The following is a 26,640-nucleotide window of genomic DNA, read 5'->3' on the forward strand; positions in this document are numbered from 1 at the left end:
TTTAAATCTAACAATACTTCTCTCCCACACACACAAAAAAAAACTGCGGACAGTTGCGGTGCTGAGATTCGTGACTATTAACGAGAAACAGTTGATAGGCGATCACCTGTTCCGTGAGGTTACATCATAGCTTTATTTTCACTCAGCTGATTTTTGTATTCATACAGCCTTGTCTGTGTGAGGTCAAATCGGTCAGAGTAGAAATCTGCCTTTAAAGGTGCACTGTGTAGGATGGTGGCCAGAGTAGGTATTTCAACTATGCTGTTCATTGAAACGGTCTTGCCTATTGACAAATCGTTTCAAGAATATTTACCAAACAGTGAACTGATATTTACTAGTATGACCAAAGCAAATTAAGTTTTGCAGCAAAAAAAATGTCTATTTCTGGAAATTCAAAAAAGTGGGCGATGGAGAAGATCTCCCTTTTCATGTGTGAAAAATTCAATTTCCCCAGTCATAATGAATATTTGATGGTGGTGGTAAGTATTCATGAAAGAGGTAACATTTGTGAATGGGCAGTATGACTTCTGAAAATAAACTTTTAAAAATATCACACAGTGAACCTTTAACTGCCCCAGCATAATTTCAAGACAGAGCCAGATGAAGACATCCACAGGATGACGTCTTCATTGCAAAGAAACAAAAAAGGTCTACGCGGCTTTTGGGGTTTCCCTCCAATTGCTTCTTTTCCTTTGTGGCAGAAAATCGTCCTCTGTGGAGATTTTGAACTGATTTATATGTCCGTACAGTTCCCTTGACAGCAATTTGTGTGTGCGTATCTCCTCCAGAAAGGATGAAAAAAGAGGCATGAAAGTGAAGTGAAAGCCCAACTGGGAAACTCCAACTCCCATCGTCATTGTGACACAGCACTCCACAGCACACAAGTGAACACTGCACACAAAAAAAATCCATTTATGCTTCACCCGTGCAAGCGGGCACTGCAGCCCCCAATGGCACCCCAAGGCAGCAGTGCGGCGGGACGGTACCATGCTCAGGGTACCTCAGTCATGGAGGAGGATGGGGGTGAGCACTGGTTAATTACTCCCCCCACCAACCTTGCGGGTCGGGAGTCGAACCGGGCAATCTTTGGGCTACAAGTCTGATGCCCTAACCGCTTACCCATGACTGCCCTATAAAAATGATTGGTGGACACCACCAGCAGAATTACTCTATTTCGGGAAGTATTTTTTAGTTATTACCACTAATTTCTATTCATTGCTTGTTAAATTTGCACAACAGTAGACAACATGGATTCCCAATGAGTGCTACTTCCTAACTGGACAGGCTGGTATCACAGAATGATTGGCTTGGAGTTGAATTGCCTTGTTTTAGTGTTCCCTGTATTTTTGAGCAGTGCATTTCTGAAGAGTTCCCTTCACAGAAATTTGACAGGGCGAATCTACATGACCATTTTGTTATTTCCCAACTGATGACAAACGCTACATAATATGCTGAACAAGAATAATCTTCTTGGTTTCATGATGGGTGGATGTTTCTTGAACATGATGGAATAAAAGTCACTAGCATGTGACCGATTTTAAATGCATGAGACATCCTCCATATGAACAAAAAGTGACAGACGGTGTGTGTGTGTGTGTGTGTGTGTGTGTGTGTGTGTGTGTGTGTGTGTATGTGTGTGTGTGTATGTGTACAGTATGAGAGAGAATGAGAGAGAGAGAGAGAGAGAGAGAGAGAGAGAGAGAGAGAACGTGAGAGAGAGAGAGAGAGAGAGAGAGAGAGAGAGAGAGAGAGAGAGAGAGAGAGAGAGAGAGAGAGAGAGAGAGAGAGAGAGAGAGAGAGAGAGAGCGAGAGAGAGAGAGAGAGAGAGAGAGAGAGAGAGAGGTTTAAAAAGTCCTTTATTGGACCAAAAGATTCAGATTTTTACAAAGCCTTCAAAACATCATCATTTTTTAAGCAAAGCAAAGAAGAGAGAGAGAGAGAGAGAGAGAGAGAGAGAGAGAGAGAGAGAGAGAGAGAGAACGTGAGAGAGAAAGAGAGAGAGCGGGGACATATGTGCAAGGGGGCTGTACCTCAGGCTCGGCCGGCTGTGACTGGAGATGCTGCCGAATCCTCAGCATGTCCTTCTCAATCTGCTGGATGCGGGCCACCCTTCCCTACACGCACACACACACGCGGACACACACGCACGCAGACACACACGCACGCAGACACACACGCACGCAGACACACACGCACGCAGACACACACGCACGCAGACACACACACGCGCGCAGACACACACACGCGCGCAGACACACACACGCAGACACACACACACACGCAGACACACACACACACGCAGACACACACACGCAAACACACACACACACGCAGACACATACACACACGCAGACACACACACACGCAGACACACACGCAGAAGCATGATTATGAGCAGAGCCAAATACCGTATTCAATTTTCCACCAGGGTACTGCCAGATATTTAGGCCACTGCACATTTTTTGGGAGAATCATTGCATTATGAGAATCATTGTCACACGAAGCGTGCCATGATGAATTACCCATTTGCATTCTGCTGAAATAAGTTTGCTGCAGTGGTTCCAACACTGTTCCAAAGACCTTGACGTATTATATTGCTAGTCTGCTTGTAAGAGCAACACTTATAAGAGTTGCCCTAAGGGTCTTCACTGTTGGGAGGCATCGAAACATCCTATGAGGTCATTCTGGGTTTTGACTTCTGCTTAGCGCTTGGTGCTAGAATGCTTAGCGTCTTGTGCTTAGTATTTCATATGCATTTGTCTGCATGAATGTCATCTATTCTTTATTCCTCTTTTATCGTATATGTAGCGTATACGTGACAGTGTGTCCAGTGGTGGTTGTAGGGGCAAGTCGACTGTGCAATTGCCCGGGGATGCACCCAAAAGGAGGCGGCACCATCTGTGCCATTACATGTTATTAACCACCATATTGCAAGATAGTAATGTTGGGTGTTATCCGCAGTTATGAGCATTTTTTTTATTTACTTTTTACACTTTTCAGATTTTTTTTAACCAGGGGCGGAGCTGTGGTGGGGAGGTGAGGCACTGGTCTTTGTAGAATCACCACTGCATGTTCACCAAATACAAATACAGCTGCAATCTCCACTATATTGAGCCTCAGCTGGACTATCTTCTCCATATCACGACAGGTGCCCAACGGTATAAAGGCCCTCCCCCAACAACTCCAATCAGTGACAAATATCCTTGTGAATATGAACCATTCCCTACCATCATGCAACCCCCCCCAAAAAAAATCTCCAATTAGTTGTGCTGTCCTCTCCATGTACTTACAAGGTGCAAAGTTGTATAAAGACACTTCCCTGAAAATCCCAGAGCGATCCCCAACAGTCTTGCAAAAATAAAACCCACCGAATCGAGTCTCACCTGGGCCCTTTTCTCCATGTCAGCTGTTTCCATCTGCCTTCTGCTCCTAACACAGGTGACTTTGACAATCATCTCATCTACTTTCATTTTACTTTACAAACCCAGGATGCCCCCTTCTGGTCCCAAATAAAATGGCTAAACTAGGCCTATTCAATTGGTGGCCCCAGGGCCATAACGGCCCTTGCATGGCAAGATTCTGGCACGCCACATGAGGTCCGAACAAAATCAAAACATAGGCACGCTATGTATATACAATGTCCGGCCATTTTACTGAGAGGAATTTGACAAACTGGCCCTCTGTGAATTTGAATTGAATACCCTTGGGGCTACGCTCTGCTCCCTATGGAGTCTCACCTGAGCCCTCTTCCCCACCCTATGGAGTCTCACCTGAGCCCTCTTCTCACCCTATGGAGTCTCCTCACCTGAGCCCTCTTCTCACTCTATGGAGTCTCACCTGAGCCCTCTTCTCCACCCTATGGAGTCTCACCTGAGCCCTCTTCTCACCCTATGGAGTCTCCTCACCTGTGCACTCTTCTCACTCTATGGAGTCTCACCTGAGCCCTCTTCTCACTCTATGGAGTCTCCTCACCTGAGCCCTCTTCTCACTCTATGGAGTCTCACCTGAGCCCTCTTCTCCTCCTTATGGAGCCTCACCTGAGCCCTCTTCTCACTCTATGGAGTCTCACCTGTGCCCTCTTCCCCACCCTATGGAGTCTCACCTGTGCCCTCTTCCCCACCCTATGGAGTCTCACCTGAGCCCTCTTCTCACCCTATGGAGTCTCCTCACCTGAGCCCTCTTCTCCATGTCCTGGCAGGTGCCCAGCTGCTGCTCCATGGCCGCCCGGATCTGCCGAGCCTCGTACTCCAGCTGCCGCCGCGTCATGTCCGTCTGCAGCGAGAACTGCAGCGGGGGAGAGATAAGGGGGAAAAGAAAAAGGACACCACCGCCACCGGTCACTGTGTTGTCAGGCTGCACGTGTCGTGTATCGCTTTACTCACTCCCACTTAGGAGTGCCTTCACAACAACATTATACTCACTGCACCTACTTACTACTATAGTGTGCTTGGTAACACTTAAATGTCATTGTCCACATGTTCATATACCAACTGTAAGAGATATTAGATGTTCCAATGCTGTTTTCACATGATGTCTTATAAATGGAATAATTAGACAGTACAACACTGAGGATAAATTAATATTTGTTGGGGGAAAAAGAGAAACTTACATTCTCAGTTAAGGGCAAGCTGTCGATTCTCTTGGTGAGGTTCTGCAGCTGGGCATAATACCAATCCTTCTCCTTCTCCTCCTTCTCCAGTTCAGCCATCAACAAGGACCTGCAAGAAGCACAAAAGAAGAAGATAAAATACTCTCTCATCATCCATGCCTTACAGTACAATGCAGACATTAGGCGAATATTCAGAAAGTTGGGTGTAAAACTGATTAAGCACGGAGCAACTTTTTCAACAAGGTTTCCGGGGAAAGATGTGTGATCTACACTTCTATCAAGACAGCATGGATGAACGGTGGACAAATCATGCTGTTGTTAGAGCAACATTGCTCTAAAATTTGCCCTGTGTATCGTCAAGTTAGGTCTTTACATTCAACTTAGTAAACATGAGGTAAACACATAATTGTATTTGTTCCATTTTGTACATTTCATCAAAGTAATACACAATGTAAGAAACTTATGAAATGAATTATGAATGCATTTATTTTCATCTAGAACAATTAAAAAAAATCTGAACTTTCACACGACCGATAACACCTCAAGGTGTTGCTCCACTCCTAGCTCACCTCTCCTTCTCCAGCTCCTCCAGGTAGCCGGCGCTATCCCGGCCCGCTGAGGGGGTGCCTCTCCTGGAGAAGGAGCCCATGGGGCTGGGGCTGGGGCTGCTGTCCGCTGAGTGGCCCGAACCGGAGGCCTGCGCGCCAGGCTTGGGCCTCAGCTTCCCTCCCCCTGGGAAGCTGCCAGTGGAGTCCAGGCTCATCTCTGTAGAGCAAGGCAGCACAGCACAGGACAGGGCAGGGGTGAGGGTGAGTGCAGAGAGATTTTAAGAGGTCACTACAACTAGAGTAGCTGAATCACTGCCAGTTAAAAGTCCAGGCTCATCTCTAAACAGTAGGACAAACCAGGGATGAGGGTGAGTGGAGAGGGACTTTTATGAGGTCACTAGCTGGGGGGGTGGGGGGGGGCGGGGGGGTTAACTTGGTTTATCACTTATACCATGTTCTTGGAATACTCCCCCGGCTGACTGAGTCAAATTGTCTTGGCATCATGAGTACTAATTACTGACTATGTCTAAATCATACAGGAATACCACAGTCACCAAGTGGGTGAAGGACCTAAAGATAGTGGGCAAACCGTCACAAAGAAACACCAAATCAGATCACAAACGAACAGAGGGGTATTTAGTAGCTATTATCTACATGTTGACTAGCATCAAACACGTTGAAAACACCAAACACTGAGCTTACGGTTACTTACAAGCTGTTACAAATTATGGTAGTGTTTGTGGTAGAGAGGCAGAAAGAAAAGCTTCAGTTTATAAGAAGAAATGTATGCATCTGCAAAATACTAAAAATCTTGGTCTGGATCTTAAGTCTCTCTTGGAGATCAATGGGACCTTGACAAACAGTATGTCTGAATTTCTGTTGAAATTTGAAATGTCTGTTATGTTCTGAGAACACAAATTTTGGCTGCTACTTGCAGCAGTGCCTTGAAATTTGATCAATGTGACCTTGCAAATGAGTAACCTTTGAACCTCTCTACTATAGGATATGAATGCAGTGCACCCTTAGAAATCAGTACATTTGAGCGTCTCTTGAAAGGTAATGTCAAACTCAGGCTCTGGGCCAAATCTGAACTTTATTTGGTTCACACATTCATTTTAAAGTGTGCATTTACAGTTGGCCCACATACACCATTAGAAATACCACAAAATAGAGCAACATGACTTGGAACAAGAAATTTGTGTGTCACAGGAATTTGGACTGGGCCCAGATTATAGTAACATCTCACACTCACATACAACAGAACATGTGGAACCACATTTGAACCACATTATAGGACCATATTATTGGAATAAATGCTTGAGAAATTTGTCTTTGAGTACAAAATGCATGCGTGCATACATTTTTACCATAATAAATAGTGATTTCGGCCCGCAACTTCATCCCAGATTTTAATTTTGGCACACTGTGAAGTGTGAATTTGAGTTTGATACCACTGCTCTAAGACATTAATGCTTACATAGTCAGTACCTTTGAATCTGAGTAGGTTATGTATGCATCCTTAGAAGCCAGTACCTGGGTAGCTCTAGGACAGTAATGTATTCTTTGGCATCAGTACTGAGTCAATTTACAGCATTTAAGGCGTCCATAAAAGACCGTGCCTTTAAATCTCTCTAGGACATTAATGCATCCTTAGAAGTCAGTACCTTTGAGCCGCTCTAGGATATCAATCTGTCCTTGGGAGTCTGTGGAATCTTCTTCAATGCTTCCTTGGAGCTGTTTCAGCACCTCCTGCGTAACACGAACAGACAGAGAGAGAGAGAGAGAGAGAGAGAGAGAGAGAGAGAGAGAGAGAGAGAGAGAGAGAGAGAGAGAGAGAGAGAGAGAGAGAGAGAGAGAGAGAGAGAGAGAGAGAGAGAGAGAACAAAGAGTTTTATTTACATCCACTTCAAACGCAACTATCCTCACACAAGAGACATCTACCTCTTCCATGTGCTTCATAGGCTCGAAAACACAAAGGAAGGATAACGTATGGACAAGACAAAAAGGAAAACACGTATAAACACAGAGACATCAATACACATTTGGGCACACTGTGGGCTTGGTGTCTCAGATCTGAGATAAGACATTTTCAGCCCTTTGCCTTTGTAACTAGATACTTTTTAAACTGCTTCCACGAAACACGAGCAAAGTGAGGCATATTTTTGGTCGTGGGTCCCTGACAGGCTGGTGCGGGTTGCGTTTTGAGTGAGTGAGAGCTTTTTTGAGTGAGGTTGATAAGGAGGAGAGGAGAGGAGAGGAGAGGAGCATCTAGCCCATCCGTGTGTCCTTTGAAGTGCCATCAAAAAGAGTCTCCCTGACAAAAGCAAACGCGCCTCTGAAGCCCAAATAGACACCTTCCTGTTCCTCCTTTAATCTCCATAGCCTGTGTTTGATCTTCCTGCCTTGCAGTTGAGAACACAAAATGTCCCCCACTGTCCCTTGGACACCATTTATACTGTCCTGATTACTCATTTTTCAACGGTCTTCACCTCTCATTGGCAGGTGCCGGTAACACTTTAGAATAAGGTTCTTCTAATAAGCGTTTATAGTCACTAGTAAGCAGGTCGTAATATCCTTACAAGTGCCCAATAACATGCTTATTAACTTTGTTAACATGCTTATTAACGTTGTTAACATCTGATGAGTAACTGAGTAAAAGCATGAAAATCGGTACCCATGGCAGCCATCTTGAACAGTTAGTTTTTCTCGCAACGCCTCCATATCTAGTATTAGTCAGCATATCAAGATGGATATGTGTACCGATTTAAATAATAAGACTAAAAAAATGAACCACTATAAACACATAATAAGCAGCTTATAAGATGTTAGCAAAGTTAATAAGCATGTTATTGGGCACTTGTAAGGGTATTACTACCTGCTTACTAGTGACTATAAATGCTTATCAGAAGAACCTTATTCTAAAGCGTTACCCAGGTGCCTTGCAGTGGAGAACACAAAATGTCCCCCCCCCCCCTCCCCCCCTCTCCATTGGACTCGGCTAATTCTGCCCTGGTTATTCCGCTCATTTTTCAATGGTCTTTAAATAGTCTTCAACTTTCATTGGCAGGTAATGGGCAAGGGTTACACGGAGCAATTCAGGTGGATCAATTATTAATGCAAGTTCATGCAGCACCAAGCCTAGCACCACAAACATACTGTATGTAATCCAAGAACACATCCCGAGTCAAATCTCCTTTGGTAGCCTACACAGCCCACAGGAAATTTAGACAGCATTTTAATCATTATTCACCATGAACAAGGACAAGGCAAATAATAACAATGACCTCTGTTGGTCAAAGGTTCCACTTTTTTGCCTGGCACACGTCAGTGTTACATTCCATGCTACAGTCACGAAATTGACCATGTTTTTTTGCTACCGCAGTCTAAGCTCTGGGGGGTAGTTAAAACTATATCCCTGCATTGTTGTGCATTTCCAATCCACTATCAGCTAACACAGGGGGAAACAAACGCTTCCTCTACAACAGCTGGAAACATAGTATGTGTGGGAGGGAGTGAGAGGGAGACGAGAGGGGGGGAGGGAGAGAGAGAGAGAGAGAGATATATGATCTATTACACTTGCTTGTCGCATAATACTGTAAAGCTATTGGAATCATACGAGTCCACAATGCGTTATGAAATATGTTGCCCATATATTCCGTTTTGTATAAGTTAGGAGTCGCCGCAGCCTTCTGTAGGACAGCACATTCATCATCAGCTGTAACTTCCTCCTTCTATTTTCTTTGTGGTGCTTGAGGGAAAAAAACAATATCTTGCGCCATCTTTTGGCAGTGCCAGTTTTATCAGAACAGCTAAATGAACAAACATAAATCAAAATCAACGAAGTGACCCCAAAACTGCACGCAAGCAAGAAACATTATGAATCACGACAGTTTGTGGCAATTTTCTGCTGTTGTGCGTGTGTGTCTAATATAGGACATAGAGACATAATTGAATCCCTCAGAACAGAAGCGATCACCTTATCAAAATCAGGACGATAAGGCCAGAGACCAGGGTTTCCCACAGCGCTTTGTAGTCAAGATGGCCACCTTGACAACAAACACCTCTCACATCGACTAAGCCCTCTGAAAAATAAGATCAAGGTTTTTTTTTCTTAGAGGTTTCACATCAAATTTCCCAAGAAAGCGCACAAAATACCACGGGGTCTATCTAGTCGTCACATGTCTTTGATATCATCTAACCCCCCACCCACCTTGGCTGACACATGTTATATGGGAAACACTACAGACCCCTCACCTGAGCAGGTTCCAAAAACCAAGGTACCACCACTCAAGCACAGAACACCAGGTATCCATTCTATACCATCACATGCAGAGATCCTTCACTTAACCCATTTATGCCTTAAAGGCACCTTCAAAAAATGTCTACTGAATGCTCTAAGCCCTTTTTGGAAACAGGTTCCCTCAGCCTACAAAAACCTAAATATCTCAGCCTCTAAAGCACATAAAAACATGAAATGAAGTTGCATTTAAAAGCTATAAAACTCAGACCTCAAGAGCCAGAATGCAGCGTCCACGCCGCTCCAGGCACCTGGGTTAATGCTGCGCATATGCAGCATCAGGCAAAAATGGGTTAAATCACTTCGACAGTCAGCCCCGACAACAACTCATGTTTGCTACCAACAACCTTCTCATGAGTATGACGGACTGCTAAAGAAGGCGTCAACACACACACAAAGCACAAAGTGTGTATTGCAGAGAGCGGGGATGGGACCAAGACCTGGATATAGACTTTAACTAGAGCTAGTAACCTCACCCGAGCGCTCTGAGAAGATCCAGGGACCAGCACACAAGCGCTGAGCTCCCAAAATCCATTTCATCAACACACGCATCAATCCTTAGGCTTAAATCCAACAGTTGCAATGTCCACCCTGATAACAACGCATGTTTGCTGCCACCGACAAATTCATGAATACGACGGGACTGCAAAAAACCTCCCGCGAACACACACGGTGGCGAGAGAGTGTGTTGTGGAGAGCTGAGAGCAGGGATGGGATGGATCAACGCGGATCACGCTCCCCTCAGCCGAGAGGAAACACCAACTTCCTGTCAGCGGCGCACAGCTGCGTGATTCATGGCAGCCCGCGAGTCGGCCGTCATACGGTCCCCCCTTTTCCACTGGTCATCTGCCGTACACAAAAACACAAGCCCGTCTGTCTTCACTTTCCCTGACAAATAGCCATGCATCCGCGCGCACACACATACACACACAGACGCACACACGCACAGAAGCGCACACGCACACACGCACAGAAGCGCACACGCACAGAAGCGCACACGCACACACGCACACACATCTCTCTTCACTTCTCATAAATTCACCCAAGCACTCATCCTTGCAAGCCTCTCATTCTCACTCTTTCCCCTCCCTCTATCCTTCTCTCTCTCTCTCCCTCTCTCTCTCTCTCTCTATCTCCAGCCTCCTGTCCACACTCACCCCCGGCTGACCCCTACCAGGCAAGAGGTCAAGCAGACGGGATGACAAGGGGGCATCCCTCCTAATTTAGCACAAGCGGCCATTAAGTGTGTGCACGTGTGTGTGGACCCTTCCTCACTCCTTTCTCCACACTCTCTGGTGGTCTTTGGTCCCTCCCTTTCCCCATAAAACATGACAAGGCATTGCTCCTAATTTAGCACAAGCCACCGTCACATGCGTGGACCACTCCGCACTTATTCTCGACATTACATTTTTTGGTGGTCCAATGGTCCCTCCCTATACTCATAACCACCTACCCCCATACTACGTTAAAATGCCACCATTACATTTTTGTGTTGTGGAGTGGACCCCTCAAAAATCATTCTCCATGGTTCCTCCCCATCTTGACTTTCACCCCCCACCCTACATCTCACTCGTTCTCCACACTTGTCCACGGTCCATGCTCCCTCCCCATCTCCATCCCAATCCCCTTTACTATCCAGGACCAGGAACAATGGAGCCCATTTAATGAAGATGAGATGGAGGGGGTTGGGGTGGAAGACATGTGATGACCCATCCATCTCCCCCCCACACACCACCACCCCCGTCCCTTCATCCCTTCAGGCCCTCTCCTCAGCCACAGCTGATGGCCACAGCTGCAGAGTAGAAGCTGCATTTTCATCACCATCATCATCATCATCATCAGAAACACAACATCTCCCCTCCAGGCATCATCACATGAATGAATGGACCAATGGATCCAATAGCCAATCTCACCAGTGGACCGTTTTATCTCGTCTAGTACCTTGGTTGTTTTTAAGTCTCAATGAGCTTGTTTTTTTGGTTGTTGTTGTGGTCTCAAGAGACTGGCTTGTTGTACTCTTGTGTCCACAGGAATACTGTGCTAGATCAGAGAACGTGCATCATCGACTAACTGTTTTGACAGTATTATCTTAACACATTGAATACCGGCGGTGCTCACGGAATTATGTCGTAGAATACCAGTGTTCTAAGCCCTTTTTTGACGTTTTTTGTAGACTCACAGCGTATTATGTGATAGGGCCACTGAAATATGTTATGACTCGTTTGAAAGTGGAGACGCTGCCCTCTTAGTAGGTGAAAACGGTGTGTCTCTACGAGCTTTTATTGCCGAGTAAACCCACGCTAAACCGAAGCGGGTATCCATGGAATTCAGCTACAATCGGAGATATTGAGGTTTTTGTGAAGGGTGCGCTTCTTCAGAATGTGACGAGTTTGAAAGGGGACGAGTTGGTTTTAATCACAATTTGGTGCAAGGTTAGCTCTGACACGCATCTTCCTGCTCGTCAAGACACACCTCCTGCTCTATACCACTACGACACAGGCAATCAAAGCCCTTCGAAATCCATGTTTTTCACACAGACTGAACACAAAGTCTTTGCACACATGCAGAAGGTCGGACATTTGCTAAAATAGTTCCCGATGACTCCCGAAATAATAGCCCAACATTGACAACAAATCCCAATGATATGATGCTTAGATGTAGCCCATCCGATCCATATGTAGCCATCTATGCTAGCTTCTGGCTTTTCACATACAGGAAGACAGTTCAACATGGGGGTGAATAATCAAATAAACTTATCTGGTTGGCGATCAAACTTCCAAATCGGAGCGCATTACTCCAATTACAATTCGGGTGCCATTTTGATCCAAGGATCTGGTAAAGGTAGCAAGCCCAGAAAGTTCAAGATACTCCTGGCACGATATACAATTGGTCTCTGTGTTTACCTATTTCGTGAAGTCAGACACAATACACGCTACCGATCGTACTAGGGAAACAACAACATAGCACGATTCACGAATACGGCAGCACACCTCCAGCTCTGTCACACTACCACACCGGCAATCGATGCCCTTTGAAGTCCCCGTTTTTCACGTGGACAGAACACAAACTCTTTGCACACATGCAGAGGGTGAGACATTTGCTAAAATAGCTCCCGATGACTCCCAAAATAATAGCCCAACATTAATGACAACAAATCCAAATGATATGATGCTTAGATGTAGCCTAGCCCATCCGATCCATATGATATGTAGCCATGCTAGCTTCTGGCTTCGATTCCCTGATTGTCGCTCCCAACGCAGGACGCTCCCCGGTCGGCTCGCTCCCACTAGCCAGACTATCGATCCCACCGCCATATAACGGAGCTAGTGGACTACACGTCCGGGAGCGATCTCAGTTGGGAGTGTCCATCTACCTCCCCTGGCTTCTCACATACAGGAAGACACAGAAACTTATCTTTTTGGCGATCAAACGTCCAAATCGGAGCGCATTACTCCAAGCACATCTCGGGTGCCATTTGGATCCAAGGATCCGGTAAAGGTCTAGCAAGTCCAGAAAGTTCAAGATACTCCAGGCACGATATAATGGTCTCTGTGAAGTCTGCGTGAAGTCAGAGACAACACATGCTACAGTGACCGTACTAGGGAAATCAATGCAGGCAGCGCGATCATAGGAGCCCATTACAGATAGTCTACGGTAGGCGACATGGGTTGGCATCCAGACATCTTGGTAAGTTAAATTAAAATATCCAAATCATAACACTCAAACATCATAACAATCAAACAACTTTTGACTGCAAATGTTGTCATTTATGTCCATCACAGAGCTACCAAAATCACATATATTGTCCATTGAAGGGTGTAGATTCAAAATATGATATTTAAATGCAAAAACGTATTTTTACGTTTTGGTATAGAACGCATGGGCGTGAAAAACGCATTATTACGTCGTCGGTACTCAATGTGTTAAGATGAGCAATAGCATAGACTGATTTGGTCATGAGATCAACTCTTTAACGCCCATGAAAGGAGTTGGGAGATAATCCTAAATTAGGCCACTTACAGATGCATCATTGATAAGTCATCAGAGAAGCCATTATCTAAATGAGCTTATTATGTGTAAGCCACTGCATTCGTCATAAAAGACAAGACAAGACAACACAAGACAAGACGCAGTGCAGTGACTCAAACAGTCAGCAGCGCAGATGCATCATAGCTCAAATGCAGACAGATCCATCATAGCTCAAATGTAGACGAATGTATCTCGTAAGTGACTCTGGAGTGTCTCCCGGGCCTGGTGGTGTGGATCGATGGGAGGCTCTTATCGCTGGGAGCCGGGCCTGCTCAGGTTGCACCCGGCTGGGCAGCACCACTGATCCGTCCCCCTCTCTCCCACCACCACCACCACCTTCCGCAGAGCCGAGCTAGTGTCCAGTTTCAGCCAGCTCTCTCCCTCCCTCTCTCTCTCTACAGCAAAGTTTTACCAGCATTTGCCAATGTCAAACCCTGACGTGAGCACACACTCGCACACGCACGCGCACACGCACGCGCACACACACACCACTTTCACTCAGTCTCACTTACACCCACCACCGCTTTGGTCTCTGGCTCCGTACACTGTGCCCTCCATCGTCTAGGTCATCCATCGCTCTCTGCCTCACACACAAATGCACACATACAGTACATCATGTACGTAAAATACAATGTCTTTGGCCTGAGTCAACCACCAACCTGACCAGCAGAATGCCCTGAATGTACTGCATGTATGTTGACTACTTACCTACATAACTTAAAGCCCTGGAAGATTAACGAAAATCCTCTTAAACATCCAAGCATATACATTCTGACCTATAGCATCAAAATGACACACATGCGAATGAGAGAGAGAGACAGAGAGCGAGAGCACTAGAGACAGAGCGAGAGCACTAGAGAGAGAGAGAGAGAGAGAGAGAGAGAGAACGCACTAGAGAGAGAAAGAGAGAGCAGCACTAAAGAGAGAGACAGCACTAGAGAGAGAGAGAGAGAGAGAGAACTAGAGACAGAGCGCGAGAGAGAGACAGAGCGAGAGAGAGAGAGAGACAGAGCGAGAGAGAGAGAGAGCTAGAGAGAGAGCTAGAGAGAGAGCTAGAGAGAGAGCTAGAGAGAGAGCGAGAGAGAGAGAGAGAGAGAGAGAGAGAGAGGGAGAGAGCGCTAGAGACTAGAGGAGGGGGCGAGCTAGAGAGAGGGAGAGAGCGAGCGAGACGGGCTCCATGTAATCCAGCCCATGCTGCAAATCGATGCTGTAAAAAAAATGTGGGGATCTCTACAGGACTCTCATGCCCATCCACAGCGCATTTCTTCTGACCTCTCACTGTAGAGGACTCCCCTGTGGCCCCTGGTTGTGCGTGTGCGTGTGTGTGCGTGTGTGCGTGTGCGTGTGCGTGTGCGTGTGTGTGCGTGTGTGCGTGTGCGTGTGCGTGTGCGTGCGAGACAGACGAAGAGCAAGTTTGTGTGTATGTGACTGTATGTGAGCGCTACTGTGTAAGTGTGAATGTGAATGTGTGTGAGAGCGCAAGTGTGTGTGAGTGTGTTTGTGTGTGTGTGTGAGTGTGTTTGTGTGTGAGTGTGCTTGTGTGTGTGCGTGTGCGTGTGTGTGTGTGTGTTCGTGTGTGTGTGTGTGTGTTCGTGTGTGTGTGTGTGTTCGTGTGTGTGTGTGTGTTCGTGTGTGTGTGTGTTCGTGTGTGTGTGTGTTCGTGTGTGTGTGTGTGTTCGTGTGTGTGTGTGTTCGTGTGTGTGTGTGTTCGTGTGTGTGTGTTCGTGTGTGTGTGTGTTCGTGTGTGTGTGTGTGTGTGTGTTTGAGTGTGTAAGATCAAGTGTGTATGTCCCTGATGTGCCCTGCTTCTGTACTATTTAAAGGTGCTGTAGAGTGTAGAATGTCCTTGCAGTGTGATGAAGGGGGAAAAAGCCCATCACATGACACACATGTGGTACACAACAAGGAGAAAAACAAGGCAGCACAGCGCCATGGGAGAGCATTAAGAGCAGCACAGCGAGAGATCGAAAACCCCACAAGACCACTCCTGACGCACTCTTATGTATGGTGGAAATGCTCCCAAACTACTTATTTCTCAAAACAGCTGCCCTAATATTATTTAATATTGAATAACTTAATGCATCGAATATGATTTAGCCATTATATTACAGCAATTTCAACTTTTTCAAAGAGAGCCTTGGATACTCTTTCTTCATTTCATTTCTGTTCTGTTCAATTGGCCTAATGTATTTCTTTTCCATTTCTGTCACAGTCAATAGTGATCAAGAAACCAGTGACTTCCACTCAGTTCTGAGGTCAACCTCCCAAGCGCTGTGCTCTCCTTCAGATGATGATAACGACTACCAAAATCAGCTCAAGCCATGCTGAATGTCAACACTGCAGAGGTTATTTTCCAAGCATTAAGTGCTTGGAGATGACATTGGTAATCAGGCCGATTACTTGTGGAATAGTAGCATCAATAGCTTTGCTTGTTTCCCCCATAGAAGAAAAAACAAATACAGCAGATGGGCGGTGGCTATACAATATGTCCCTCTTGCCCTAGACACATGGATGCAGAGGAAGAGACGGTGTGGGTTATAGCCAACCCAGAAGGCAACATGGCTCCCTCTAGCCTCATCACACCCCGGGGACTCATGTTAGCCTGCTGTGTGTGAGTGTGTGTGTGTGTGTCTGTGTGTGTGTGTGTGTGTGTGTGTGTGTGTGTGTGTGTGTGTGTGTGTGTGTGTGTGTGTAGAGTGTGTGTGTAGAGTGTGTGTGTAGAGTGTGTGTGTGTGTGTGTAGAGTGTGTGTGTGTGTGTGTGTGTGTGTGTGTGTGTGTGTGTGTGTGTGTGTGTGTGTGTGTGTGTGTGTGTGTGTGTGTGTGTGTGTGTGTGTGTGTGTGTGTGTGTGTGTGTGTGTAGAGTGTGTGTGTGTGTGTGTGTGCGTGTTCACTGCATCAGCCAATTAGTCTGGCCAGGCATCCATTGCCTGTAGCATCTGGATGGCATTTTCACTCACAGAGCCATCAAAATCACATGGGATGGGGGGCTGGTGTTTGGATAAGAGACTGCAAAACACTGCACATCTGCAATCACCAGGTCCTTGCCAGGTAGCAATTTAGTAAATCACAAAGAAGGAACGCAGCGGAGATTAAAACAAACATAAAAGGTTGTTTCCACATCTTTTGATACTAAAACTAACGGAGCATTTAGTCACCTTTTAGTCGTGACTAAAATTCATGGCTAATTTGGTGGGCATCCGATCATCCACTTTCCTTTTTTTAGCAGTCCACCAAAAGCAAGAAACATGACGGTTTTGACCTTCATGTTTCAGTGCCATGTTCAGTCTGGCAAAATTGTTTTCCGGCCACTTATTATGGACATTAAAAACGACAAGGGTGTTGAGCATTAAAGAAAGGAGGACTTGTGCGATTGCATTGCCAGTGGACTTTTCAGCTGTGTGACCCCCTTCTGTTCTGATGCGAAAACCTGCAATTAAATGGGAAGAGAGGGGGATGCCCCCACACCACACAGGGACATGTTTGTGTTGACATCCTGCCTGCAGCTGTTTGTGAGGACATGGAGAGAGAGAGAGAGAGAGAGAGAGAGAGAGAGAGAGAGAGAAAGAGAGAGCGAGAGAGAGAGAGCGAGCGAGCGAGAGAGACATAAGAAGGGAGGGAGAGGGAGGGTAGGTGGGTGTGTTTATGTGGTTGAAGCGTTCAGGAAATGGCAGTGCAGGATGGAAGTCAGCCACGGCCATCATCATCATCATCATCACCATCAGGCACAAAGGGAGGAAGGAAGCGTCTAAAAATGCACACCGCCATTCCCAGGGGGTTGCAATCGTGCAAGGAGGGGGGGCGTCCTGAAGAGCCTCTGGAGCTCCAACCACATTGCACATCATTATGACAAGAAGATCCACATTTCACAGCCAAGAAAGTAGTTAATTTGTCCAAATGATGCACTGACACTGTCCAGTCCAGTCCAGTCAAAGGGGGGGGGAATTAACAATGTAATTCAGCTGAGCAGACACAGATCTGGCCCTTGCAGAAAGAAAAAAATGCACTGATGTCACCAGAAACGACTCCAACCAATTGGCAGCTAGGATTCGCAACCACCAGAGGGCAGTAGCGATGCCTAGTAACTGCGACCCCAGTGATGGAGAGGAGAGGAGAGGAGAGGAGAGGAGAGGAGAGGAGAGGAGAGGAGAGGAGAGGAGAGGAGAGGAGAGGAGAGGAGAGGAGAGGAAAGGAGAGGAGAGGAGAGCAGAGCAGTGGAGAGGGGAAGAGAGGAGAGGAGAGGAGATGAGAGGAGAGTAGAGGAAAGGAGAGGAGAGGAGAGCAGAGGGGAAGAGAGCAGAGGAGAGGAGAGGGGGATGAGCAGAGGAGAGGGGAGATGAGCAGAGGAGAGGGATATATATAGAGAAAATGAAAGGCGAGGGGAAGGGGACAGAGAGGAGAGGTGGACAGGGATAAAAAGGGAGAGAAAGGGAGAGGTGGAAAGACGAAGATGAGAGGTGGAAAGAGAGAGGAGAGGAGAGGAGAGGAGAGGAGAGGAGAGGAGAGGAGAGGAGAGGAGAGGAGAGGAGAGGAGAGGAGAGGAGAAAAACGGTCTGCAAAATGGTGGCTTCCATGCCAGGTACACCATCGTGCTAAAAATCACAATTCAGCTGAACACGCATTGAACTACCAGTCATCATTTTTAAAAAGTGATAACAGTTGCTAGCTTGCTTGCGCATTTTAAACATCTCCATCCATCAAAGCTTTAAAACCTAACCTATGTATAGAGAGGCTGTAAAAGAGAGCTAATAAATGTGTAAAAATGTGAATCAGCTCAGTGAGGCGGACACGACAGTCAGTAGTGCTGCTGCAACAGCATGCCATGCCATCATGCATGCTGTCTTGATTTGTTACCAGGCAGATCCCACCCACCATTCACCCCCATCACGCACCACCAGTGTTGCCAGATTGGGCTGTTTCCCGCCCAATTGGGCTGCTTAGGATGGCCGTGTGCGGGTAAAAATGGCATTTAGCAGAAAAAACCCGCCCAATTTTTGCCATAGAAATCAATAGAATTGGGCGGGATTTTGTGCTTCTAGGCGGGTTTTGAGCATTTTTTGGGCTGGAAATCATCAGCCTCATCTGGCAACACTGTGCACCACCACCACACAACCTTACCAAGCTGCAAGCCAGGGCTTGCCTGCCAGCCCAGCACCATCATCATTGCCTGCCAGAGTCTCGTGAGTCACAGCCGTAAAGGCGTGATATAGAGAGATGTAAAAACGGAGAGAGGAGACGATGGTAGACTGGGAAATCCCATGCTGCCTCGCACAATACTTCCGATCTAAAGGACAGCATGGAAAGCCTGGCTGAAATCGTTTTGAGTTTGGGATCCTAACTACAGAACGAGGAGGCAAAACAAGACATATTATTAGACAAACGGAAGATTGTATTTTGTTAACAGATCCCTCATGTCGACACCAGAAACAAAACCAGCTTTCCATCACATGTTAAGATAGCATTCCAAATGGATCTCCCCAACAACAAAATGAATAAACGGTTCCCAGATTATGTATCACAGTTGTGATATTAGTCTGGCGATAGCTAGCGAGGCACGATGGTGCAGCACTGAGCTGACCACTGGTATTAACATCATCTGGGTCACTTATTGGGATTGGCCCACATATGATGAGAGAGGGCCTCAAGCTATACTGGCCACTCTATACACAGAGAGAGAGGAGGGTGTGCACAGAGAGAAAGAGAGAGGGGGACATCATGTGGCACACATGCCAAACAATGCAACAGCATGGAGCACAAAACCTATCATTTGCTGGCAGAGCTGGGTCATGCCTCACTCGCGCCCACATACACACGCACACTTGCTTGCTTGCTCAGTCTCTGTGTGCTTCGAGATAAAATCTTGCGGAGGATAAAGAGTATAGAAATGAATGCCTGGTTTTCAAGGAAGCGGAAACGCCTAAGGGTAGCTCCTCAATACAGCACAGCCATAAAGAGCTTAGACCATGGCCTGAATGTTCACTCATTCCCTATACAAGTTACTGAGTTTGGTTCAATACAGTACATGATGCATTAAACCTATACGGTAACCCAGTCAACATTTCGCATGTAATGCAACATTTTCAATGACTACAAGATAAACACAGACAAAAAACTACATGATTTGACCAATGGCCTGTTGTTCATTCGATTATTGTGCCATTTGATTTTCACTGCTTCAAAATTCACCGGGTCGGTCTCCAAATGATGGGCAAAACCATTCAGCACAATGCAACTCTCTGCCATTCTTTGATCAACCGCGTTGTAATCTGCCGTACACGCTTTAGAATAAATGACACGAACACTGACCAAACACCCAAACATACTGTAGATCCAATGGACAAAAAAAAACCAATTCCCAGTTTTGGAGCTCCATGGGTACCCCCTCCCTCCCTCCCTCCCTCCATCCATCTCTCCGCCAGGCCTCTGGTGCCCCTCAAAGGCCCCCTCGGCTGGGCACATTAGCAGGCAGGAGGTGCACTGGAGCTCCTGGGAGATGAGGCTGGGGCTGGAGTCAATGTCTGAGCAGCGGCCAGGGTCAAGCGATCAGGGTCTCTGGCCGACAAAAACTCTTTAAAGATGCCCCCGGAAGAGGAATGATTGGGTGCTTTAGGGAACACCCGCTACCAGCTAAGTCCAGGCGAGACCATACCAGACCAAAACAGCCCACAAAAACCCCACTGCCGTTCCAGTGTAATGCTTAAGTCACATGCACCGTATTTAACAGAGGAGTGCAAGTCAGCTACAACTGCAAGGATATGGGCATCCATGCTTAAGAACAGCATTTCAATAACAACATTCTTGACATAACTTGAACAGGCAACAGGACAGAATGCCATACAGTATACTGTAAACGCTTGCAAAAACTGACGGCCTGGTGGCGTTATTGAAAGTTCATAGAAATCACTCATAAAGTGATTTCAATAATGTCGCTAGGTGAGTTCTTGGTGTGCGAAACGGGCCTCCACTGAAGCACCCGAGTAGTTTCTCACGTTCATGCTACAGTGCTCCTGGCCTCCTGCACTAATCCTAGTCCGTCACCAACATAACACCCTCACACCTTCTCTCAGCCCCTCAGCCTTTGCATCTCCTCCATCAGTTACAATTCTCTTACAATTCATGTTTGTTGTACAACAGTAAGTACATCAGCCCGCAACTTTGGATTCCCTCACTTACCTTCATGCTCACTAAATGGGCACGTCCCTCCAAATCTTAATCTTTCCACATCAAAACCCCCTTTTTTAATCCCATGAAGCATCAAATATAATCGCCAACATTTCGGAAACCAGTTCACTTGTTCTGAGGGTTTATAGATGTTATAGATCTGTGCACCTTAATTTAACCCATTTAGACCTAACAGGTCCATTTTTTTTTCGAACAGAATCGTCAACACTGTGACAGGTAAATGTGCAGGCATAGATGCTGCGGACAGTCTTTAAGGTTCTGCTGCACAGATGTCGCTCCCACAATGAATGGGTTAAAGAGTAAAAAATGAGGAGGAAGAGTTATCGAGTTGTCTAGAAATCAGCCGGATGTCGGTCCGATTCCAGACCGGAGGACTAGGTCAAAGTGTCCTTCAGCAGGACGCTGCACTCTGCAGTGTTTCTATCCTAACATGGTGGCTGCAGTTTTTGCATGGACAGCCCTCCTCCACCATCTGTGCGTGTATGTGCATGCATCAGTCATGCACAGACAGTCTACGTAAAGAGCTTAGGGATCTCTCAGCTGAGTACATGTTCGAGCCCTATGTAAACAGTCCATTAAGCTACACCGCACTGATTTCTGCTCGTGTTCTCCTCTTATGTCATCACATGTTTCCTCTTTGCTTTGCTCGGCTCCACCCGCTCTGAGCAGACGCCCTCCATTTGCTTTCCTCATGGCCTGCTCCTCCCAATGCTAAAGCATTGGGCTGTCTGTCTGTGTCTGTCCTTCTGTCTCTCTCAATCTGCCTGTGTGTCTCTCTATCTCCCTGTGTCCCCCTCATCATGACCTGCTCTCCCCCATCCTTATGCATCTGTCTCTCTCCCCCTCCCTCCTTTCTCCCCTCTATCCCTCTCTCTCTCCTTCTCTCCTTCTCTCTCTCTCTCTCACTCTCCATACATTACTGGGCAAAAGTGCGGCAGCCTGCAGAGCAGACTGACGAATGGCATCCTCAACGGAGCGGCTCCTGGGTGACTCGCAAGGCGAGAGTGTAAAATCGGCTCTTAATAATGCATGAAGAGGAGATGGAGGGGATGGGGATGGGGGTTGAGGTGGGTAAGAGTTGGGGGCGTGAGGCGTGAACATGGGGTGGGGGAAGTGGGGGGTGCGGCTCTGCAGGCTGTCTGGCTGCTGCGTGGTGCTGCAGAGTCAGACTACACGGTCATTTTAGGTTTCTTGAAGCAAAGCAGACAAGAACAAGAAGCACCAGCCAGCCAGCCAGACAGACACCAAAGCTAAGCCTAGCAAGCCCCAAGCGGCATACTACAGTGCTGTCTGGGGACATGGTGGAGTGGAGGGGAGGGGCAAGTGATGCTGAGCTTTGCATCTTCAAAGGGAACAGTACAGCCACATAGCCTAATAATTATCTGATAGAGACAAGCTATTGTTTCACCAGCAATGCTCGCCTTATTAAAAGCACAAAAAACAGAACTATTGACCCAAGGAGGACCCTGCAGTAAAAGCTTTTGTTGTACACATCCATAATCATTTTTTAGGGTTAAAAAAGACCTCCTTTTTTATCATGGCCCATTTGACTACTTTGATCAGTCACCCACTGATAACGCATGTAATTCCGGTCCTTTAGCCTAACATCATGTAGATGCCATTTTGGGAAGAGGAAAGAGGTTTCTCTTCCACATCCCGACTGCCATCTCAGCACTGTGATTGGTTGCCAGGCGAGCAGCTACGAGTGTGCTGGGTGTGCTTCCGCTTCAAAGCCTAGCCCCTAGCAACACCAACTCCCACATCACATCCATCTCGACACAACACGGCAAATGTAACAGAAAAAACTCAATTGCAAGCAAAAAAAGAGAGAGATGGAGGCGGGGGGGATAAAAAAAAAATCTTTTGACTTCTCTTGAGGGAGTCTGGGAAAAATGTCACTCTGATGCTGACAGCGAGAGAACAAGGGACTGTGCTGGGCCACCACCACCACCACCACCACAGCCGCTGAACACCACCTCCCCTACACCCCCCCCCCCCTTCTCTTCCACCCCCTACCCCCCAAAAATACCTTTTCACCCCTCTCTTAATGTATTCCTCTTCCAAAATCTCTCAGGGCTGGCCTGACACCCTTTCTTTCATCTGTGATGACAGCACTGTCTAACGCAAGAGAATCATGGGATTTATAAAATATAAAATAAATAAAATCAGACGCACACACCCTGAACTGAACCCAATGTGTCTCTGTGCCCCAGACGGACTGTGTTTTAAGTCCCAAGCCCCAAAGACTGCATAAATAAACAAGCAAATATGCAAAACATGCACACACACGCACACCTTTCCGTTAAAAAGTCAATCACAGTGTTAAGCATCCAGTTCCACCTCCTGAACCCAAAAGCAAAAGCACAAAGTTGTGTGTGTACATGTCTGTGTGTGTGTGTGTGGGGAGGGGAGGGGGGTGTCTAAGCATGCAGAACAAGGGTTATTGTCACAATGGCAAAGAGCACAAAAACAAACACAAAATGCAGACAGGAAAAGATTGGCAGACAAAAGCAGCGTTTCAGAGAGGAGGTAGCGTAGAGGGTAGGGTAGAGAGAAAAAGGAAAAGAATGGAAGAGAAGGACATGGAGGAGAGAAAATGGACAGAGATGGAGAGACAGGGTAAGGCCAGCGAAATGGGGGATGGGAGCAGAGGGAAAGAGAGGAGGGGTAGAGAGGAGCATATCTGAATGAGAGCGGCTGGTGTTAGAATGAGGCTGCCTGGAGCCATACTTTAGTGTGTGTGCGTGTGTGTGTGTGCGAGTGCGTGTGTGTCATTTTGCTTGCGTGACATGCTAGGGTGGAGGCAGTGAGTATCTGGTGAGGCAGGCAGGAGTTATTTAAACATCACAGGAGAGAGAGAGAGAGAGAGAGAGAGAGAGAGAGAGAGAGAGAGAGAGAGAGAGAGAGAGAGAGAGAGAGAGAGAGAGAGAGAGAGAGAGAGAGAGAGAATTTCAGTCTCCAGGGGGCTACTACTGTTTCCCCTTCCCCAATAATCGCCTCCTTGCATCAGAGCTCCTCTCCTAATTTAGACGTGAACCACTGACAAAATGCCATTCACTACAAACATCTACACTAAGCTATGCACAGTGCACACACATGCTTCAGTAAGGATCCGGAAAAATGTACAGGGATCAAAGAAATAACAGCCAAAGACCAGTGACAATTTAACACATTACCACTGACCATGTGCCAATATTATAACCTACAACGATTTTTATGAATATTCAGAATCTGTTTACAAAATGTATGCCAACTAATTATTTATGAAAAAAATATTTCGGTTCCATGGAGGTAACATGTACTACATGTATGATGAATTATTATGAAATTAGCACTTTTTAACTGAGGAACATGCAATCTGACAGTACATTTAGAAGTCACGTCTTTGACCCTTATATGACAACAAAGCATGGCTGAACATGGGTATAACCAACCACACAAACAGTCAAACTATTCAAACTATTTCGCTATCCAACCCAACACCACCCCTGCCCACTTTCACATGAAGCTCACTTCCCAACATCCACCAATAGAAGAGCCCAGAATATATATTTTCTCAGCTAAATGATGCCTACTGGCAATCTATTAGCAGGTTTACCGCTTTCTTTCTGTAGGTTAACTTGGAGTTAAATGCCAACAATAACATGGCTTCCTGCTGCATGTGGAAGATTTCAACATGATGTCACCATCATGGACTCTCACAAAATTCATCAGATTCCAACATGCAGAGCTCCCCGCCTTCACACTTCCAACTCCTTTTATTTTTCTGCTTGGTTGATGCTGTCGTGAAACGATGACAGGCATGTTTTCGACTGAATCACTTCACATGTTTCTACCGTCATTTCCAACTCACTTTCATTTAAGATTAGCCTAGATTTTATCATGTCCTCATACTAATTTCATGCATACAGAGGGCCTGGAAGAACCAAATTGAGAAACGCATGGAGGAGGTGAACCCTGTTGAAATTTGAAACGTGTCCTATTTTATCCAACACTGAAAAATGACTACTGTCCCCTTCGCTGATAAGCCAGTTGTCTGGCAACAAGACCAAACGTCTACCAGGACTCCAGTTCCAGGCCCTCTCTACGAATGAAATTACAGCATTCCAAAGGGATGGTAAAAAAAAAATCATATAAGATGCCCTGGTCTCTTGCAGAGTGAGATGGTAAGAGTACTTCATATTAGATACCCTTGTCTCTAGCTGGATGAGATGGTAGAAGTACTCCCCTTCATGTTAGATGCCTTGGTCTGTAGTTGGTGACATGGTTTGGGCATCATATCAGATGCCTTGGGGTCTGTAGCTTAGTGGAGTAGTTGGAGTATATTGGGCACCTAGACCTCTTGTTTGGTGCAGTGGTAGGAGATTTCACTTTCATATTAGAAGTCTCCGTTTCTAGTTTAGTGTGGTGACTGGAGTAGTACTCACTTTCATATTAGATGCCTCGGTCTCTAGTTTGGTGAGGTGGTTGGAGTTGTCCTCGAGTTCCTGGCGTAGGTTGGAGTTCTCCATCTTCAGGGCCTCCACTTGCTTCAGCAGCTGATCGTAAGACGCAGCAGCCATCTTCCACTACCTCTTGACCTGAAACAGAGGGGGAAAACATTTCAAATCATTTCTCATTCTTTCCTTCTTTCTTTCCCTCTTTCTCTCTCTTTCTTTCTCTCAATCCCATCCTCTCCTTCTCTCCCTCCCTCCCTCTCCAGCTGATTGTAAGAAGCAGGGCATCTTCCACTACCTCTTGACCTGAAGCAGAGGGGACAAACAAACATTGGCGATACGTAGATAAAGCCCACTGTTGGGACATGATAAGGATACTAAGATTAGCTACAAGCACAATGAGACATTTCCTGCAGACAAAATTGGAATAACAGCACGGTCTGTCTTTGACTGAGAGAACTATGCAAAACACAACTGTACCACTGCAAAAATGTTATCTAACCAAGCTTATTTTTCAGGTTTAAAAAAAACTTCTAGTCAATCTTAATTTAAGAAAAATAATCACCTAATAGCTAGTACTTTACAACTAGAAATTTCGGCGAATATGCGTACACAACATGACACTAAATTGCCTACTACATTCACTCCACGGGAGTTCACACAGTAGCACGTAGCCACTAGGACTTGGGATTCATAATAAACATTTCACAACGTTGCGGCTACCGGATTTAGACGTTGGGACAAATTTAGACGTTTCAAAGTGAGTAAGTAAGCAAACCGATCGCCTCTTCTTATAGGTCTAACTGCTGACAGCCGGAAAGCTTGGTGTGAGAGGCTGCTCGGAGTCAAATGACTTGTCGCATGAAGTGGGCCACCGCCACCGGCACCACACGATGGGTGGACAACACGCACACTTTAAATCTTCCCTGGCTCTCCTGGGACAGCCATGGCATGACACGACAGAAGGGCCTCTGCCTTCACATTACACACACACACTCGCAAAAATACACCAAAGCACACACGTAAACACACATACAGGAGTGTGCACACATACACACCAAACTACTTTGGCCTATGGAGTCATTCACTCAACACAAGTATTTCAAATTGCTAGGAGCCTCTAAATAATTAACGGTGGGCGATACATAATTCATGTCGCAGCACATTTACAGACTACCTTTCGTATTTTTTGTGTGTTGGTTGAAAGAAACTTTGTTGTGCCGTTTCATCTCCGCTGTCTACTTCCCTCATTCCCATCCAACAATCTAAATGCAACCCTGCTTGTAGCATAAATGTCACAGAGCAGAAAACAAGCTGACTGAACCAACAGTGCTGAAGATGTCCTCCTCTAATGGCTCTCTCTCTCTTTCTCTTTCTCCCTTTCTCTTCCTCTCTCTCCCTCCCTCTTTCTACCTCCCCACAGCCAGCAGCCATTCCGCGCTCTGTTTCAACAGTGAAAGTGGCTTTTCTTTCTGCCATGTTCAGTGGCTCTGAGGCCTCCAGGAGTGGAGTGGAGTAGTGTGTGTGTGTGTGTGTGTGTG

The 26,640-nt window shown here is 46.3% G+C and overlaps 1 protein-coding gene across 1 annotated transcript in view; it reads right to left on the reverse strand.

The window, feature by feature from the left end:
* apc (APC regulator of WNT signaling pathway) overlaps positions 1-26,640 on the reverse strand; it is a 62,374-nt gene that overhangs the window by 23,314 nt on the left and 12,420 nt on the right. Inside the window, exons 2-7 of the mRNA XM_063211666.1 lie at positions 25,091-25,243; positions 6,822-6,906; positions 5,179-5,374; positions 4,610-4,718; positions 4,171-4,284; positions 2,031-2,114 (exon numbers count right to left, since the gene is read on the reverse strand). Coding sequence (XP_063067736.1) covers positions 2,031-2,114; positions 4,171-4,284; positions 4,610-4,718; positions 5,179-5,374; positions 6,822-6,906; positions 25,091-25,225 — 723 coding nt within the window. The 5' untranslated portion in view covers positions 25,226-25,243. The remainder of the gene's footprint in view (positions 1-2,030; positions 2,115-4,170; positions 4,285-4,609; positions 4,719-5,178; positions 5,375-6,821; positions 6,907-25,090; positions 25,244-26,640) is intronic.

This window comes from Engraulis encrasicolus, chromosome 12, assembly GCF_034702125.1.
Source record: "Engraulis encrasicolus isolate BLACKSEA-1 chromosome 12, IST_EnEncr_1.0, whole genome shotgun sequence".
NCBI lineage: Eukaryota > Metazoa > Chordata > Actinopteri > Clupeiformes > Engraulidae > Engraulis > Engraulis encrasicolus.